At 43.1% G+C, this 19,624-nt stretch overlaps 1 protein-coding gene across 2 annotated transcripts in view; it reads left to right on the plus strand.

Moving 5' to 3' along the window:
- The first annotated feature begins 4,672 nt into the window (after positions 1-4,672).
- Positions 4,673-19,624, plus strand: part of ASXL2 (ASXL transcriptional regulator 2) — a 162,133-nt gene continuing 147,181 nt past the window's right edge. For both annotated transcript variants that reach the window (XM_033176342.1, XM_033176343.1), the window contains exon 1: positions 4,673-5,066. In XM_033176342.1, the coding sequence (XP_033032233.1) occupies positions 5,010-5,066 (57 nt within the window). In that variant the 5' untranslated portion in view covers positions 4,673-5,009. The remainder of the gene's footprint in view (positions 5,067-19,624) is intronic.

Below are 19,624 nucleotides of genomic sequence, written 5' to 3' on the forward strand. Positions count from 1 at the left end.
CAGGAGTTGGAGACCTGCCTGGTCAACATGGTGAAACTCCATCTTTACTAAAAATACGAAAAAACTAGCTAGGCGTGGTGGCAAGTGCCAGTAATCCCAGCTACTCAGGAGGCTGAGGAGGAGAACCACTTGGACCTGGGAGGCAGAGGTTGCAGTGAGCTGACATCGCATGACTGCACTCTAGTGTGGGCAACAGGAGCAAAATTCTGCCTGAAAAAGACAAAACAAAACAAAACAAAAAACTAGATGGCTTACAGAATCTGTAGGAGATCTAGTGATCCTAGCTTGGAAATTACCACTAACAGAAATAGTGGCCAAAATACCACTGCAGAGCAGGCCTTTTGAAGGCTCTGCAACTTGTATCCCTGACATCACTGATCCTGAATATTACTAATGTCTGATTCAATGTCTAGGGCAGAAGTAAATGACTGATGGAACCTAGGGCATGTTCCTATGCCCTACCCAAAAGGGAGGGTAGGTATTTTCAATTTCTGTAGTGGGTGGGAAATTCCCAAATATGGGAAGGGGGTTTGGATACTTGTAGCCAAAAAAAAAGTCTATCTTACGCCTCCATTTTTTTCATCAAAAGGAACCCTATTATGCATTTGATTCTATACCTTGCCTTTTTCACTTTAATTAATATTCCTTAGATCTCTTTCCACAAGTGAGTGGCAACCCTTGTATATAAGGATTATTTATAATAGCACTGAAATGTTAACTACAGGAGACTAGATAAAATTATTGTACATAATCCAAACAATGGAATGCTATGTAACTATTTAAAATTATGCTATATGTTGGAGTTTGAGGGTGTCAACTTGCCCAAGTTTCACAAAAAATGGAAAGATATCTAGAGGAGACAAGCAGATGGAGATAAAAATATCACATTCATAATAAAACTGTTGAAGATAAAACAGCTTCTGTGTGAGGGCCAAATGGGCTTGCTAGCGCTTCCTGTCCCAAACTTTGCCAAGTCTAGACCTGATGCTATCTCATCTGAGTGAAAAGTTTGGTTCTACAGAGGAGACATACTTAACGAGGGGCCATTCATGCTCAACCAAGTTGTGAGGCTGAGGGTAGGCTTTTCTTAGCTTCTTCCCTTCTCTTTTTTTTTTCTTTTTTTTTTTTTTGAGACAGAGTCTCACTCTATGGCCCAGGTTGTAGTGCGATGGCGTGATCTCAACTCACTGCAACCTCTACCTCCCAGGTTCAAGTGATTCTCCCACCTCAGCCTCCTGAGTATCTGGGACTACTGCTGTGAGCCACCACGCCCGGCTAATTTTTGTATTTTTTGGTAGAGACCGTGTTTCACTATGTTGGCCAGGCTGGTATTGAACTCCTGACCTCAAGTGATCTGCCCACCTTGACCTCCCAAAGTGCTGAGATTACAGGCATGAGACACTGTGCCTGGCCAGCTTCTTCCCTTCTCTATGATGCTTCCCTCACAACATTACAGGTTTCTTCTGAGAGCACTCCAATATATAACTTGCACAAGAAGTCAAAGCTCAGTCTCTGCTTCTACAGACAAAACAAATATCTATAAAATTTTTACAATGAGCAGTTTGGTAAGGATGAAAAAAGGTGAATTTTATGGTGAAAATAAAAATCTCATGTGGATTCCAACATAAAGCATTCGAAGGGGTTGGGGCTGAATATCTGTAGCCTAAAAATCCTTGATTTCATTTTCTGTAGTACACTAAGCTAAAGTTGTCAAAGCAGGTCATTCACTTTACCACAAAAGAGTCAGACCTTTATTTGCAGATGTAAAGCATTGTTACACTTAGTAGGGCAGAGGAGTGAGTGGAAGCTGTGAAAGTGGAGATGGTGAGTGTTGGTCACACATTCAAGATATTTATGGGCAAGAAAGACAGGAAAAATAATTTGGTACGGTAGGGTGGTAGGGTAAAGAGACTTCTTTAAGCTGGAAGTGTCTTGAATATGCTTGTAGAAGGAGATGGAGGGGTATCAGAACTAGAAAATAATGAAACAAATGGAACAACATTCCAAGGAAGATGAGAAGGGATAGTGTCCTGTATACAGTATATTAAAGGAGGGATTAGGCTATGGTAAGGAGGAGGAGGTGGTTAGAATGTGCGAACTTAAGGGTAAATTTAGGGATTGAAGGCAAGGTGAGAATGCAACTGGTGGCCAATAATTTTTACATGATATATGAAGCAATGTTATTAGTTAAATGAAGAGGCAAAAGTAGAGGTAGGGGTATTCAGGGGAGTAGCAAATGCTGATGGAAGTAACCAGAGATAAATCAAAGGATAACTAAGTTGATTATAGAAACTGTATCTGTAAAGCTAAGAAACTGTGACTCAATCAAGAACTAGGGAGGATATCTTAGTAGGGTAGTGGGTGGAGTTTTAAGAAGATAGATTTGGCATTCCCTGTAGGATGGGCTTGAGTGGAGTGAGAATAGAAACAGAATATCTAAGGAAATCCAGAAGGAGGGTGGGGATGATGAGAGAGATGCAAATACACATAACAAATTCAATCAATAGACATGGGGACAAAATACTTTCTGGGGAATTATACTTTTATAATAATAATAAACTATCTGTATCTGTGGAAGATTAAGAAGTAGGAACCACAACATTACAATCCCCACCCTTGAAATGAAAACCTGGGGATAGAGCTCCTGAAATGCAAAGTAAGGACAGTTGGATTATCTGGCCTAGGAGGGTCTGAAAACCAGTTGGGGCTCCAGGACCAAACAACAGGACTGGATGGTAAGCTGTACTCAACTCAACAGTCAGGGATGGAGAAGATCTTCTTTTCTCTTTTTTTCTTTCTTTTTTTTTTTTTTGAGACGGAGTCTTGCTCTGTCGCCCGAGCTGGAGTGCAGTGGCCAGATCTCAGCTCACTGCAAGCTCCGCCTCCCGGGTTTACGCCATTCTCCTGCCTCAGCCTCCCAAGTAGCTGGGACAACAGGCGCCAGCCACCTCGCCCGGCTAGCTTTTTGTATTTTTCAGTACAGACGGGGTTTCACTGTGTTAGCCAGGATGGTCTCGAACTCCTGACCTCGTGATCCGCCCGTCTCGGCCTCCCAAAGTGCTGGGATTACAGGCTTGAGCCACCGCGCCCGGCTTTTTTTTTTTTTTTTTTATGCAACAGAGCCTTGCTCTATTGCCCAGGCTGCAGTGTAATGGCACGATCACTGCAATCTCTGCCTTCCAGGTTCAAGTGATTCTCCTGCCTCAGCCTCCCGAGTAGCTGGGATTACAGGCGCATGCCACCGTGCCCAGCTAATTTTTGTATTTTTAGTAGAGATAAGGTTTCTCCACGTTGGCCAGGCTGGTCTTGAACTCCTGGCCTCAAGTGATCTGACCACCTCGGCTTCCCAAAATGCTGAGATTACAGGCGTGAGCCACTGCACCTGGCGAGAAGGCCTTCTTAGACTACAGACATAAGCTTTGGAGGGAGGTGGTACATGCTACATGTGTAATGGATAGGGCTATGAATTATCAAAGACATTTCAGAAAATATATCCATATCAATTGCTGAAATTGGCTGTTTGATCCATGACTGAAGGGAAATATAAGGAAGTATTTAGATACTTCTAGATGGCCTCTCAAACTCCCTTTTTTTTTTTTTTTGGCACAACAGATCCTTTTTGAAAAATAGAGGAAAAGTTATGAATCCTCTTCTCAAAAAATTCACATATAACACACAAAACATAGTTCATAATTTTAGCGAGTCCATGAACTTCTGAAATGCATCCACAAACTTTAAGCAGTGCTCTCATCTGTCTTTCCTCCCAAGAGGCAATCCAATCCTCAGTCCTATTTCACACTATAGTAAATTTACTAGATTGTTTGGAAGCAGCTTCTGGAAGCAGGTGGATTGGTGAGATCAGCAGGTATTACCACATGCTTCTTACTTTGCAAAGTATCAAGGCATAGATGATGTAAGAGAAGATGCCACATTCTGGATCTTTCAGAAGGCTGTTATGGATACTACAAATAATGGTCTCTGACCACAGAAATGTCTGAATCATTCAGCAAATATTTACTGGGCGCCTGATATGTACAGGCACTATGCTAGGAACTGAGCTCACCGAAATAAAGAAGACACCATTTCTGTCATTGATGAGTAGCTTCACATGTAAAAGTGTGGATGCAGTTACCAGGGACCTTAAAAACAGTCACCTAAGTTTGAGGCTTTCTGGGGAGATGGAAAGGGCTCTGAGCTGGCAATTTGATATTTGGTGTCTCTACATCCCAGACTTGTGAGTTTGGCAAGTCACTCAATCTCAGTTGCTTCGCCTATCGAATGGGGTTAATAGGTAGATGAGAATTGTTGCCTATCTTCAAAAAGATAACCTTTGTAAAAATGCAAATAAATGAGAAAACACAAACGCAGGGCTTATCTAAAGGGATAGTTGGCAGAGTCACCCACTGACGTAAGAGGTCAGCTCCCCAAGTTTACACAGCCCATGCAGCGCCTCGCACGAGGCGGGATCAGCTCAATAAGCTTTCCCGGATGGAACAAGTTCCGCTTCCGCAGGCAGATACTCGCTGTAGGTATGAGCGCCGAGCGTCAGACGCCAGCTACTGCCGGGGCCTCCCTCGCGCGCATGCTCCTGCGGAGAGGCGGAGACCGGAAGGGTGGGGGAGTGGCGAGGTACCGCAGACCGCCGGCTCGCTCGCTCAGCTGCCGGGCTTGGGAGGCGGGGGCGCGCCCGCGCTCGTTCGCGCGGCCGACTGCGTACAGTAGTGACGGCCGCGCGGGAGCGGTCACATGACCGTAGCGGCAGCCTGTACAGTAAGAACCCAATATGGCAGCGGCGGTAGCAGTGGCAACGGCAGCAGGAGGACCGGCCGCCCCATAGACCCCCCCGCGCACCACCCCCGCCGCTTCCTCTGCTTGGGTGCCCCCCCGGGCTGACTTCCCTTTTCTCCCACCTTTCCCGGCACCGCGGGAAAAGCAGCGCAGGGCAGAGCAGGCAGGGAGGGCGGCCGGAGCCCGGACACGGGAACCTCCCAGTCAGTTCAAGACCCGACATGAGGGAAAAGGGACGTAGGAAGAAGGGCAGGACCTGGGCGGAGGCCGCCAAGACGGTAAGGGGGAGGGAGCGAAGGGGAAGGCCGGGAGGATTTCGTTCCCTTGTCGTCCGCCAGTCGCAGGGGAAGGGAGGTCACTGGCCCAGCGACCCGGCTGAGGGGGCACAAAACCGCGCGGAGAGGGCGGCGGTTAGTGTTGGGGTTGCGATCCCTGTGGGAATGGAGGCGCCCGGCGGAACGTGATAGCCGCGGGGCCGTGGCTTCTCTCGGCGTCTGCGGCGAGTCCTCAGTGTTTTGAGGCTGTCTCTTGGGGTCACGTCGCTATCACCTCTGCTCTGTGGTAGCCCCCGCCCCGTCACGGGGAAGTCTGTGGTGCTTGCACGGTAACCGGTTCTTCTCCCTTGTGCGGCTGGAGAGCCCCCATTGGATGCAGATAGAAGGCTTGTGCGTGCATCCAGCCCCGGAAAGGAGAGGGGAGCGCTGGAGCTGGATAGAATTTACCCGTTACAGTGGACATGCCTTTGACCCTGGGCCCCCTGCTTGTCTGGCTCCCGGAGCAGACGTGAGATCACGAGGCTTTTGTTTTTGTTTGGTGTTGGAGCCGAAAGTGCAGGAGGTGTTTAGAAACGAAGTAACAGGTGGGACTTGTAGAATTTTTTTTTTCCTGTTTCCGTAGAGACCTACTCCGAACAAGGCAGCAATGCATGGTGGGACGTGTAGTTTACCCGGCCTTCACTTTTCCCTAGCCAAAGTGATGGTGGCCTAATGAAGTTGTAATTAGTGGGTAAAACAAATTTTCCCCCAATTCTGTTGTGACGAAATTTAGAGGTAGGTTTTAAAAAGTGGACTATTGAGGATTAGTGAGAACTTTTACCATATTTTAAGAAGAAAAATTTAAAAGCAAGTTGTATGCAGAAATGAAATGGTAGGAGATAGTGAAGTTCTTTCCATCGTTGAGGATGCAGCAGAAAAGTAATAGGGCGTTAAACAGCATTTTAATTGTGGAAAGTGAGAGGTGTTCACCCTTTTAATGGTGAATCATGTCAATAATACTTCGACAACATAGCCCTTCTTAGTGAACCCTTATGTCATATGGTTTATTTTTTAATGAGGTTTTTTTTAATATGAAAGTAATGTTCACTGTAGGGAAATTTGGAAAATTATAAAAAAGAAAATTTAAAAAAAATCACATTTATTTCACCCCTCGTCTGTATCTGCTAACATTTGGTATATTACCATCTAGTCTCTTTTATTTATTTCCTCAAATCTAGGTCATACTGTTTATTCAGTCTTGTGCATTTGTTTGTAAACTTTGTGCATTTGTTTTGTAAACTTTATGCATTAGGAGGTTGATGAGTCTTCAGTGTTTATTTCTCTTAGTTGGAAATGTAAAAAAGTTAAGAAATAATAGCACATTTTACTTTCTGGGTGTTTTCACTTACAGTGTATCTTGGTATATCTTCCTGTGCTAGAAGTTTCTCTCTAAAAGATAAGACTCCTATACTTTTTTTGATGGTGTAGAGGTTGCTTCCCCACAGAGGACTATTTTACTCTCTACTTGGTGGATACCTCAAGACTTCTTTCTGTTAATGAAAGAAGCAGATGAATTTTAATTATAGGTAAGCAGACCTAGACCCTAATTTATGCTAATTAATTTTAAGTTCCTAGGATCTTTAAAATTTTTTTTTTATTAAAAATATTTTGTAGAGACAGGGTCTTGCTATGTTGCCCAGGCTAGGCTAGTCTTGAACTCCTGGGCTCAAGCAGTCCTCCTGCCTTGGCCTCTCAGAGCACTAATATTAGAGAAGTTTCTAGACTCTTTTTTTTTTGGAGACGGAGTTTCGCTCTGTCACCCAGGCTGGAGTGCAGTGGCCGGATCTCAGCTCACTGCAAGCTCCGCCTCCCGGGTTCACGCCATTCTCCTGCCTCAGCCTCCCGAGTAGCTGGGACTACAGGCGCCCGCCACGTCGCCCGGCTAGTTTTGTGTATTTTTAGTAGAGACAGGGTTTCACCATGTTAGCCAGGATGGTCTTGATCTCCTGACCTCGTGATCCGCCCGTCTCGGCCTCCCCAAAGTGCTGGGATTACAGGCTTGAGCCACCGCGCCCGGCCGTTTCTAGACTCTTAAAGAGTGTTTTTGCATTATGATTCCTTTGATAAAATAGTCATGGGAGATTGTGACAAATAGGAAAAATCACTTTGCAACTACTTAGCTTTTCCTATGTTAGTATATTTGCTCATTTCATGCCCTAGCTAGCTAAGTGAAAAATAGTATTTAAAAGATGGAAAGACTACTTTGATTAGTAGAGTTCCTGAGGGGACCAGTATATTAGTAGCTTGGTATTTTTCTTTGATTCTGGCACATACATAAAGCCCCAGTCTCAGTGAAAATGTGTTTTAGAAAGAGAATGATGACACTAAAGTTTTTCTTTTTCTAGTAGCCAAAATCTAGAAAACGTTCTTAGTTTTGGAGGGTTATTTTATTACCTATAAGTAAGGGGATTAAACTAAATCTCGGTGGTCAAAATATTTATGTTTTTAGGATAAATAGATGAAAATAAAAGAAGGACTGGGCAAAGGTACATTTGTAATGTTTCAGACTGCAGAATAATGAAATCAGAAAATTAGTGAGTTGACAAATGAAAGTAACTTTGACCTAAATAAGAATGCTAGTATTTAGATCTAAAGGAATAGGAAAAGAGATTTTAAGGCTTAAACTTACTTCTTACGCATTAGGATGTCAAGTGTTTGAGGAACAGTTTCAACAAGGAAGCAAGGGTCTGTTTCTTATTTCATGTGTTTTTGGTACCTCCATTGTAGAGCTATCATGTTTTAGAGAGTACTATTAAAATAGGGTTGTTCTCCTGACCAATAATATAGCAATAGATATATTCAACACATTAAATGTTGGTATGTGATACTGGGATGATACGGGGTGTGTGTATATATGTGGGAGTGCTACATGGTTTGATGTAAGGTTACTATAAACTAAACAAAATAGTAAGATTCATAATAATAATAATAATTATTATAATTTTATTTATTTATTTAGAATGGGGTTTGCTATGTTGCCCAGGCTGGAGTGCAGTGGCTTCACAGGTATGATTGTGGTGCGCTAAAGCCTTGAACTTCTGGGCTCAAGTGATCGTCCTGCCCTAGCTTCCCAAGTAGCTGGGACTATAGGCATGTGCCACTGTGCCTGGCTTCATAATTATTATATAATAGTAGATTATGCCAAAAGGCTGATAAAATGAACTTGAATGTATACACTGGCTCCAGTAACTAAGGACACCAGGGAAAGGTGATGGAGCTGCGATTCAGCTGATCTTGAATGCGCATTCACTACACTGGACTGCCTCCCTGTTGATCTTAAATTTGTCTTATTTAAATATGCTAGTGATAAAAAGCATTCTAGTATTTAGTTAGCAGTTTCACATGTTTTACTTTTTTTTTTTTTTTTTTGAGACAGGATCTTGCTCTTGTCGCCCAAGCTGGAGTGCACTGCCACAATGGCGGCTCATGGCAACCTCAACCAACCCCTCAAGCGATCCTCCTGCCTCAGCCTCCTTAGTAGCTGGGACTGCAGGCGTGTGCCACCACTCCCAGCTGATTAAATTTTTTTTTTTTTTCCGTAGAGACAGAGTCTTCCTATGTTGCTCAGGCTGATCTCAATCTCCTGGGCTCAAGTGATCCTCCTGCCTCAGCCTGCCAAAGTGCTAATATTATAGGTGTGGTCCCCCATACTCAGCTGCATGTTTTAAATTTTAAGGGCAGTAGTGATGGTGGTAATGAATTATTTAAGTGAGAGATAAATAGTGTAGTGTTTAGTACAATTTAAATTGAAAAACTTGTAGCTAACCAGGGATATTGAGAACGATTACATTGACTTTATTTTATTTTTTGAGCCAGGGTCTCACTTTGTCACCAAGGCTAAAGTGCAGTCTTGTGATCAGGGCTCACTGCAACTTCCATGTCCTGGGCTCGAGGGCTTCTCCCTCCTTAACCTATGGAGTAGCTAAGTACCACACACATGTGCCACCATACCCAGCTAATTTTTTTTGTATGTGTGTGAGACGGGGTCTCACTTGGTTGCCTAGGCTGGAATGCAGTGGTGTGATCTTGGCTCCCTGCAACTTCTGACTGCTGGGCTCAAGCAGTCCTTCTGGCTCAGCTTCTCAAGTAGCTGGGACTACAGGCATGCGCTGCCATGCCTGGCTGATTTTATTTTTTGTAGAGATGGGGTTTCGCCGTGTTGCCCAGGCTGGTCTCAAACACCTGGACTCAAGTGATCTGCCCACCTCGGCCTCCCAGTGTGATGGGATTGCAGGTGTGAGCCACTGCGCCGGGACCACAGCTAAGTTTAAAAATTTTTTTTGTAGAGACAGGATCTTGCCAAGTTTCCCAGGCTGGTCTTGAACTCCTGGACTCAAGTGATCTGCCTGCCTTGGCCTCCGAAAGTGTTAGGATTACAGATGTGGGCCACTGCACCCTGCGTGCATTGACTTTAGAACTATGTTCAAAATTAGGCTCATTAAAAAGAAAGATGAACCATGTAAATATTTGATGACATCCTGAGGATTTTAGCAGTTTTTGCAAAGCAGAACTTTGAAAATAGCAGTCTTATTGATCTTGTTTGCTTTTTGACTTTTCTCTCCTTACCCGTGGGTAGGGAAGCATTAAAAGGCAAAAGAGTCCCAAAAGGACAAATGTGTGTGTGATTGTAGGTGGAAGGGATAGAGAGGCAGACTTTAGAGATTATACACTTAAGGACATTGGGTGTTTTTTTTTGGGAGGAAAATGATAAAAAAAATTTGAGAACCAAGGTGTGGGTGTTAGAGATGAGGAACATAACCTGTAGTGTAGATCTTTGGGATGTAATTTGTAGACTGAAGAAAAAGATTTTTTTTTTTTGCTTTAATTTTTTTTTTTTATACTTTAAGTTCTAGGGTACATGTGCACAACATGCAGGTTTGTTACATATGTATACATGTGCCATGTTGGTGTGCTGCAACCATTAACTTGTCATTTACATTAGGTATATCTACTAATGCTATCCCTCTCCCGCCACTCGCCACAATAGGACCCGGTGTGTGATGATCCCCTTCCTGTGTCCAAGTGATCTCATTGTTCAGTTCCTACCTATGAGTGAGAACATGTGGTATTTGGTTTTCTGTTCTTGGGATAGTTTGCTGAGAATGATGGTTTCCAGCTGCATCCGTGTCCCTACAAAGGACAGGAACTCATCCTTTTTTATGGCTGCATAGTATTTTTTTTTTTTTAAATATATAGACTTCATTCATTGGTTAATTATTATTTTGAATGTATACAAGATTTTGGTTTTTGTCACTTACAACTTTTGTCACTGCTAAAATCCTCAGGGTGTCATCAAATATTTAGATGATTCATCTTTATTTAACTTTAGAAAATAAGATGGAAGATAGAAAATTTCTGTTAAAGGTAGGCTAATTACTTTGATGTAGGAAGTGTAGAAAATGGAAATATTATTTTTTGAGAGACTGGCACTCTGTTGCCAGTCTGGAGCGCCGTGGTGCAATCTCGGCTTGCTGCAAGCGTCCCCTCCTGGGTTCAAGCGATTCTCCCACCTCATCCTTCCTAGTAGTTGAGATTACTGTGCCTGGCCAATTTTTATAATACGAATTATAGAAAGTAAAAACGGGCAGAGTCTTGGCTCATTGATTACATAAACATTAGTGAGAAAGCATTGGCATGGGCTAAAAATAGAGAAACTGCGGCAATTAAGCTATGAGGATGGAAAGGAATAAGAATAATGGAACGGACTTTGGGGACTCTGGGCGGGGAAAGGGTGGGAGGGTGACGAGGGATAAAAGACTACACATTGGGTACAGTGTACACCTCACGGGTGATGGGTGCACCAAGATCTCAGAAATCACCACTAAAGAACTTATCCATGTAGCCAAACACTACCACAAACCATTGGGGAAAAAAACAAAAAAAGAACTTACAACCCTCCAAGAGCCAATAGACTTTTGGGAAAAAAAAATTCTCCTGAGAAACCATCTGGGCTCAGTGTTTTTTTGTGAGCTAATTCCTTAATAATTTTGTCTGTTTATTCTGTGGAACTTAGTTTGCTTAAGCATCCTCTCTACTAGGGTCAATTTTAGTAAACTGTATTTTCATGAAGTTATCCATATAATAGAGATTCTCAAATTTAATTGCCTAAAACTGTGGAAAATAATCTCTTATAATTTAAAATTTTTCTTCTCTATAGTTATTTCTCCCTTATCAATGCTTACTTTGTATATTTGTATTACTATCTTTTCTTCTTTATTAATTTTGCTAGTGATTTATCTATTTTGTGGGTGCTTTTGTTTTCCCCCAAATAAATGGATTTTGTTTATGAATTGTTTTTCTGTTCTCTGTTCTTTTTTTTTTTTTTGAGACGGAGTCTCGCTCTGTCGCCCAGGCTGGAGTGCAGTGGCCGGATCTCAGCTCACTGCAAGCTCCGCCTCCCGGGTTCACGCCATTCTCCTGCCTCAGCCTCCCGAGTAGCTGGGACTACAGGCGCCCACCACCTCGCCCGACTAGTTTTTTTGTATTTTTTAGTAGAGACGGGGTTTCACCGTGTTAGTCAGGATGGTCTCGATCTCCTGACCTCGTGATCCGCCCGTCTCGGCCTCCCAAAGTGCTGGGATTACAGGCTTGAGCCACCGCGCCCGGCCTGTTCTCTGTTCTTACTAGTTTTCACTTATACCTTTACAATTTTACTCTTAGGCTTTGTTTTGGTGTCCTTTGTTATCTTTCTTGCTATTTGAGTTGGGAATTTATTTAAGTTTTAATTTTTTTTTTTTTTCCTTGAGACACGGTCTTGCTCTGTTGCCCAGACTGGAGTGCAGTGGTGTGATCTCAGCTTACTGCAGCTTCCGCCTCCCAGGCTCAAGGGATCCTCTTGCCTCAGCCTCCCAAGTAGCTAGGACCACAAGCACACGCTACCATGCCTGGCTAATTTTTGTATTTTTTGTAGAGATGGGGTTTTGCCATGCTGCCGAGCCTGGTCTCAAATTCTTGGGCTCTCGCAGTGGACCCAAAGTGTTGGGATTACAGGCGTGAGCCACTGTGCCCTGCTAATTTTTAATTTATGTAGCTCTTTGGTCTTGTGAATTTTCCTCTGATCTCTGCTTTACATTAATCCCATAGATCTGTTATGCAAAATTTTCACTCATTGTTTTTCTGTAATTTATTTCAGAATGCATAATTTTCTTTCTTTCTTTTTTTTTTTTTTTTGAGACGGAGTCTCGCTCTGTCGCCCAGGCTGGAGTGCAGTGGCCGGATCTCAGCTCACGGCAAGCTCCGCCTCCCGGGTTTACGCCATTCTCCTGCCTCAGCCTCCCGAGTAGCTGGGACTACAGGCGCCCGCCACCTCGCCCGGCTAGTTTTTTTGTATTTTTTAGTAGAGACGGGGTTTCACCGTGTTAGTCAGGATGGTCTCGATCTCCTGACCTCGTGATCCGCCCGTCTCGGCCTCCCAAAGTGCTGGATTACAGGCTTGAGCCACCGCGCCCGGCCTGTTCTCTGTTCTTACTAGTTTTCACTTATACCTTTACAATTTTACTCTTAGGCTTTGTTTTGGTGTCCTTTGTTATCTTTCTTGCTATTTGAGTTGGGAATTTATTTAAGTTTTAATTTTTTTTTTTTTCCTTGAGACACGGTCTTGCTCTGTTGCCCAGACTGGAGTGCAGTGGTGTGATCTCAGCTTACTGCAGCTTCCGCCTCCCAGGCTCAAGGGATCCTCTTGCCTCAGCCTCCCAAGTAGCTAGGACCACAAGCACACGCTACCATGCCTGGCTAATTTTTGTATTTTTTGTAGAGATGGGGTTTTGCCATGCTGCCGAGCCTGGTCTCAAATTCTTGGCTCTCGCAGTGGACCCAAAGTGTTGGGATTACAGGCGTGAGCCACTGTGCCCTGCTAATTTTTAATTTATGTAGCTCTTTGGTCTTGTGAATTTTCCTCTGATCTCTGCTTTACATTAATCCCATAGATCTGTTATGCAAAATTTTCACTCATTGTTTTTCTGTAATTTATTTCAGAATGCATAATTTTCTTTCTTTCTTTTTTTTTTTTTTTTTTTGAGACGGAGTCTCGCTCTGTCGCCCAGGCTGGAGTGCAGTGGCCGGATCTCAGCTCACTGCAAGCTCCGCCTCCCGGGTTTACGCCATTCTCCTGCCTCAGCCTCCCGAGTAGCTGGGACTACAGGCGCCCGCCACCTCGCCCGGCTAGTTTTTTGTATTTTTTAGTAGAGACGGGGTTTCACCGTGTTAGCCAGGATGGTCTCGATCTCCTGACCTCGTGATCCGCCCGTCTCGGCCTCCCAAAGTGCTGGGATTACAGGCTTGAGCCACCGCGCCCGGCCTTGAATGCATAATTTTCAAAACAACTGTGTGTTTACATTCATGAAATTACTTTCTGCAAGTCTATTATTAGTAGTAGGTGACTTGATGTAACACTTTTTGCTTGATTGATCTTCCTTCTTGCCATGTTATTTAAAGTTCTCCTGCATAATTTTGTGTTAATTTCAAATTAGCTGGGTATGGGTGGCGCATGCCTGTAATCTCAGCTACTCAGGAGGCTGAGGCGGGAGAATCACTTGAACCCGGGAGGTGGAGGTTGCTGTGAGCTGAGATCGTGCCATTGCACTCCAGGCTGGGCAACAACAGTGAAACTCCATCTCAAAAACCAAAATAAATAAAATTTTGTGTTAACTTCATAATTTCTTCTGTCCTGTTTTTATTCCTCTATCCTGAAAGCCCACAAACCTCCTAGTTTGTTGAAGTTTGGGGAAAAAGAATCTTTTTTGAACACTTAAATTAAAAATTTCTGTGAAAGGTGGTGCTGCTGCTGCTACTCCTGCATCTCTTGTAGAATTCTGAAAGGCGTTGAGAAAATAACCTCAGGTTTGCAAAAGTCCTTTCTGCTTCCCCATCCACAGATTCTATCTACTCTTGAGAGGCTGGACAGTTTTGCTGTGGGACTTTTTTCCCCCCCTCTACAAAAGCTGTCTGGAAGGAGGCCAGTGTGTGAAGATATAACTAAACTTGCTATCTTTGTCCTGTTTACAAAAAAACTCTGAATACCCCTCTACTTCTGTATTCTTTCTTTTTACATCTCATAGAGGCCATCTTCATAGTTTATGGTATTTTATAATTTAGTATTTTTAGTACAGTGTGGATTATTATGTTTTTACTGTTGTTAAAAGGTTGTTGAATGAACTAAATTTTAGAACTCTCAATATGATTTAAAAACTGTTATTTGCTTTAAATTTATTTCCTCTTCGAGTTATATAGGCTCATTATTTTTTAAAAAAACAAGTATGTAAAGAGTTAATTCTAGATGAGTCAGTATACTGAAAATGGGAATTAAGTGAAAGTCTGCATACTGAAGTATTGAAAATATTTACTTACCATACTGAAATTAACCCTGGTTGATAGTTACATATGGCTTTCTGGATTTTTTTTTTTTAACCTCATGTATACAAACAGGTATACCTTTATTTTACATGAAATTCTATAACTTTATTTTATGAATATCATGGATATCTTTTCATGTCATTACTTGTATATTTAATATCTGCCTTCTTCTTTTTTTTTTTTTCTTTTTTGAGGTGGAGTCTTGCTTTGTCACCCAGGCTGGAGTGCAGTGGCATTTAGTCACAGCTCACTGAAGCCTTGACCTCCTGGGCTCAAACGGTCCTCCTACCTCAGCTTCCTGAGTAGCCAGGACGACAGGGGTGTGCCACCAGACCAGGGTAATTTTTTTTTTTTTTTTGAGACAGAGTCTCGCTCTGTTGCCCAGGCTGGAGTGCAGTGGCGCAGTCTTGGCTCACTGCAAGCTCCGCCACCCGGGTTCACGCCATTCTCCTGCCTCAGCCTCCAGAGTAGCTGGGACTACAGTTGCCCGCCACCATGCCTGGCTAATTTTTTTGTACTTTTTAGTAGAGATGGGGTTTCACCATGTTAGCCAGGATAGTCTCGATCTCCTGACCTTGTGATCTGCCCACCTTGGCCTCCCAAAGTGCTGGGATTACAGGTGTGAGCCACCCCGCCGCCAATTTTCTTTTTTTTAAATGGAACCTGGCAACAGAGCAAGACTGCAGTGGCGCAGTCTTGGCTCACTGCAATGTCTGCCTCCTGGGTTCAAGCGATTCTCCTGCCTCAGCCTCCTGAGTAACTGGGACTACAGGCGTGCACCACCATGCCCGGCTGATTTTTGTATTTTTAGTAGAGACGGGGTTTCACCATGTTGGCCAGGATGTTTTTAATCTCTTGACCTCGCGGCCGCCCCCCTTGACCTCCCAAAGTGCTGAGATTACAGACGTGAGCCACTGTGCCCAGCTGTGAAATACTTTTTTTATTGTGGATAAGAAGGAGGAAATTCTGTCTATGCCAGTAGGACTTTGTGCTCCTTTGAGACAGACTTTCTTTTAAAGTGTTTTTACTTGCAGACCTTAACTGAGTTTCTTAACATAGGAATGCTAAATCTTTTTTTTTTTTTTTGTACCATTTTAAAATTGGAGATTAAAGAGAAGTTTCTTTTTCTTTTCTTTTTTTTTTGGAGACAGCTTTTTACTCTGTTGCCCAGGCTGGAGTACAGTGGTGGAGCTCAGCTTACTGCAGCCTTGACCTCCCAAGGTCAGGTGATCCTCTCACCTCAGCTTCTCGAGAAGCTGGGACTACAGGCACTGCCACCATACCTGGCTAATTTTTTTTTTTTTTTTGAGACGAAGTTTCATTCTTGTCCCCCAGGCTAGAGTGCAATGGCGCGATCTTGGCTCTCTGCAACCTCCACCTCCCAGGTTCAAGTGATTCTCCTGCCTCAGCCTCCCAAGTAGCTGGGATTACAGGCGTCTGCCACCACGCTCAGCTAATTTTTGTATTTTTAGTAGAGACGGGGTTTCACCATGTTGGCCAGGCTGGTCTCGAACTCCTGGCCTCAAGTGATCTGCCCTCCTCGCCCTCCTAAAGTGCTGTGATTACAGGCATGAGCCACTGCACCTGGCCAATGTTTTGTATTTTTTTGTAGAGATAGGGTTTCAACATGTTGCTCATGCTGCTCTTGAATTCCTGGGCTGAAGCAGTCCTCTCGCCTTGGCCTCCTAAAATGCGGGGATTGCAGGTGTGAGCCATTGCTACCAGCCTATTCTTACTTTTAAGAGAGGATAATTTGAATAAAGCTAGTCAAATATATTAAGTATTGTTTGCCATGAAAGCTGGTTGAGTATCTCCCTTTGTGAAAAAAAAATTATGCTAGGACACACCAAGATATTTGCATCCAAAGACTCTTTGGAGTTACATTTGGACATTGGGAAATGTCTGTAACAATTCTTACGTCTGACCTTGCTTGACAGAAACTAAAATCGGTTAACAGTAAATACGCGTGTAGTTAGTTCATCTTGGACATCAGAGTGCATTGTAAAACTTGCTAATTATAGTATCCTCTGAGTAAGTTGATCCATCCTTTGGCAAAAATGATGTTGTGAGAGACTTTTCATTTGAAAATTTTTTGGCTACTGACATTAATTAGCAATTGATACTAGAATGGCCTTTCACTGGAGTTCACAGCCTGGGATGGCCCATGTCATCTTTAATCTTTAACTCACTGATGTTTGAATTATTCAGTAGTTGGCTTAGCCATATTCAATTTCGAATAAGTGTTCAGTGGTGTTAGTTACTTATTTCTAAATGGTATACAACATTTTAAATGTTTTGCTATTGATTTATAGTGACTAGTTTCCTGTCTGATTTGAGAGATTCTGACAAATTTTGTAAGAAACGGATGTAACCATGAAATACATTAGTGCTATGAAAGATTTTCTTTTTTCATGTGTATTTTATGCTTGTGTAAAAATGTAAAAAGGAATGGATTACAAGACAAAGATAATAGAAAAATAGTTTTTATACTGAAAGGCGTGAAAGACATAATGGAAAAAGGACTGTTTTTAATAGCAACTTGTGAAGTGTTTTTTTCTTTTAATGAGGCAATGTCTTGCTCTGTTGCCCAGGCTGGAGTGCACTGGCATGATCATGGCTCACTGTAGCCTCACACTCTTGCGTTCAAGAGATCCTCCCGCCTAAGCCTCCAGAGTAACTGAGACCTCGGGCTCGTGCCACCAAGCCTGGCTAATTTTAAAATTAAAAAATTGTTTGTTGTTGTTGAGATAGGCTATCACTATGTTGCCCTATCACTATGTTGCCCAGGCTGTCTAGAACTCCTGGGCTCAAGTGACCTTCCTGCCTTGGCCTCCAAAAATGCTGGGATTACAGGCATGAGCCACCATGCCTGGCTGGGAATAGTCTTTAAATATGTGGACTCTATTTGAGAAAATGAATTATTAGCTGGTGATTAAGGACATGGACTTTAAATCACACAGATCTGGATTTGATCTTAGCTTTACTGTTTATTGTGTTAGCTTGGGCTAGTTACTTAAACCAGGCTCAGACATTAATGTGCATAAGAATCATCTGGGGATCTTGTTGTAATACAGATTTTGATTCAGTAGGTCTATGGTGTGGCCAGAGTCTTCATTTTTAACAGGTTCCCAGGTGATGCTGGTGCTGTGGTCCAAGGAACATATTTGGAGTTGTACGACTACATTTTCTAAGCTGTCTCAATTTCCCTAATTTTAAAATGGGACAGTAATAAAATCTTCCATTTGAGGTGTTAAGTGATGAGGTGAAAATGTATAAAAAATTCTTTGTACAATGCCTGGCATATTGTAAGCTCTGTTTTTTAATATTACTGAAAAATTAATAAATGGGGGCTGGACACGGTGGCTCACAACTGTAATCCCAGCACTTTGGGAGGCCGAGGCGGGCAGATCACAGGTCAAGAGATCAAGACCAGCCTGGCCAACATGATGAAACCCCATCTCTACTAAAAATACAAAAAAAAATTAGCTGAGTGTGGTGGTGTGTGCCTGTAGTCCCAGCTACTCGGGAGGCTGAGGCAGGAGAATCGCTTGAATCTAGAAGGCCTCTCACTAGGTTGTAGTGAGCCGAGATTGCGCTGCTGCACTCCAGCTCTGTGATAGAGCGAGACTCCGTTCCAAAAAAAAAAAAGGACTTATTTCATGCTTTTGAGTAGAAAAACTAAATATATAAAGATGTTATTTCTGGGCCGGGGCTCACACCTGTAATCCCAGCACTTTGGGAGGCCAAGACAGAAGGATCACTTGAGGCCATGAGCTGGACACCAGTCTGGGCAACAAAGCAAGACCCCATCTCTATTTTTTTTGAGACGAAGTCTTTTTTTTTTTTTTTTTTTTAAGATGGAGTCTTACTCTGTCTCCCAGGCTGGAGTGCAGTGGTACCATCTCGACTCACTGCAACCTCCGCCTCCCGGGTTCAAGCAATTCTTCTGCCTCAGCCTCCTGGGTAGCTGGGACTACAGGCGCATGCCACCACGCCTGGCTCATTTTTTGTATTTTTGGTAGAGACAGGGTTTCACCATATTAACCAGGATGGTCTTAATCTCCTGACCTCATGATCCACCTGCCTTGACCTCCCAAAGTGCTGAGATTACAGACATGAGCCGCTGAGCCTGCCGACACCATCTGTATTTTTAAAAAAATGAGAGAGGGAGAGCAATGTTATTTCTTAGCAGCAAACAAGTGCAGAGGTTTGAGACAGTTCTGATGAAAACCTGTTATATTTCAAGAAAGCCTCGTTTGCTGCTTGTTACTAAGAGTCAATGTGGAATCACACAGAGACTTAACCCAGCTGCCTTCAGGAGATTCTGTACATAATCCCACTCTCCTGCCTTACATCTCAATTGCAGACATCTCTACCTTAGATCTTCCCCTTATTTGCACAAGTATCTTCAGCTCCTCTTTTCTTCTCTACCTTCTGCCACCATTTTAGCAATGATGTTTGAGTGTGAATCTAACTGCATTTTCTTTTTTCTTTTTATTTATTTTTTTTGAGATGGAGTTTTGCTCTTGTTGCCCAGGCTAGAGTGCAATGGCGTGATCTTGGTTCATGGCAACCTCCGCCTCCCAGGTTCAAGTGATTCTCCTGCCTCGGCCTCCCAAGTAATTGGGATTACAGTCATCCGCCACCATGCCCGGCTAATTTTGTATTTTTGGTAGAGACGGGTTTTCTCCACGTTAGGCTGGTCTCGAACTCCCGACCTCACGTGATCCGCCTGCCTCAGCCTCTCAAAGTGCTGAGATTAGAGGCGTGAGCCACTGCACCCAGCTGAATCTAACTGCATTTTCTTATTTGTTTAAAATTATTTTATTTTGGTCATGAGTAAATAATAAAATACTGTTTTCATCTTCTGCTTTTGAACTTAAAAGAGTGTCTTCTGTTGGGTCAGCTGCACTTCATTTTATTCCCATCCGTTTATGTTGATTGAATACTTCACTACTCATTCTGTGCTATATGTCGGTGCTTATGGGAGACATGAAGAACACTATCTTTGCCATCTTGGAGTTCACAATGTAAGAGAAGGCAGAATAATGGTTTACAGAAGAGGTGATGATTTATACAAGTTTTATGTTTTTAGTTACTAAAAATACTGTTTTCCATTATACTTTTTTTGTGGGGGGATGGGGAGGGAGTCTCTCTGTGTTGCCCAGGCT

Source organism: Trachypithecus francoisi, unplaced genomic scaffold (genome assembly GCF_009764315.1).
Source record: "Trachypithecus francoisi isolate TF-2019V2 unplaced genomic scaffold, Tfra_2.0 Lachesis_group17, whole genome shotgun sequence".
Classification (NCBI taxonomy): Eukaryota; Metazoa; Chordata; class Mammalia; order Primates; family Cercopithecidae; genus Trachypithecus; species Trachypithecus francoisi.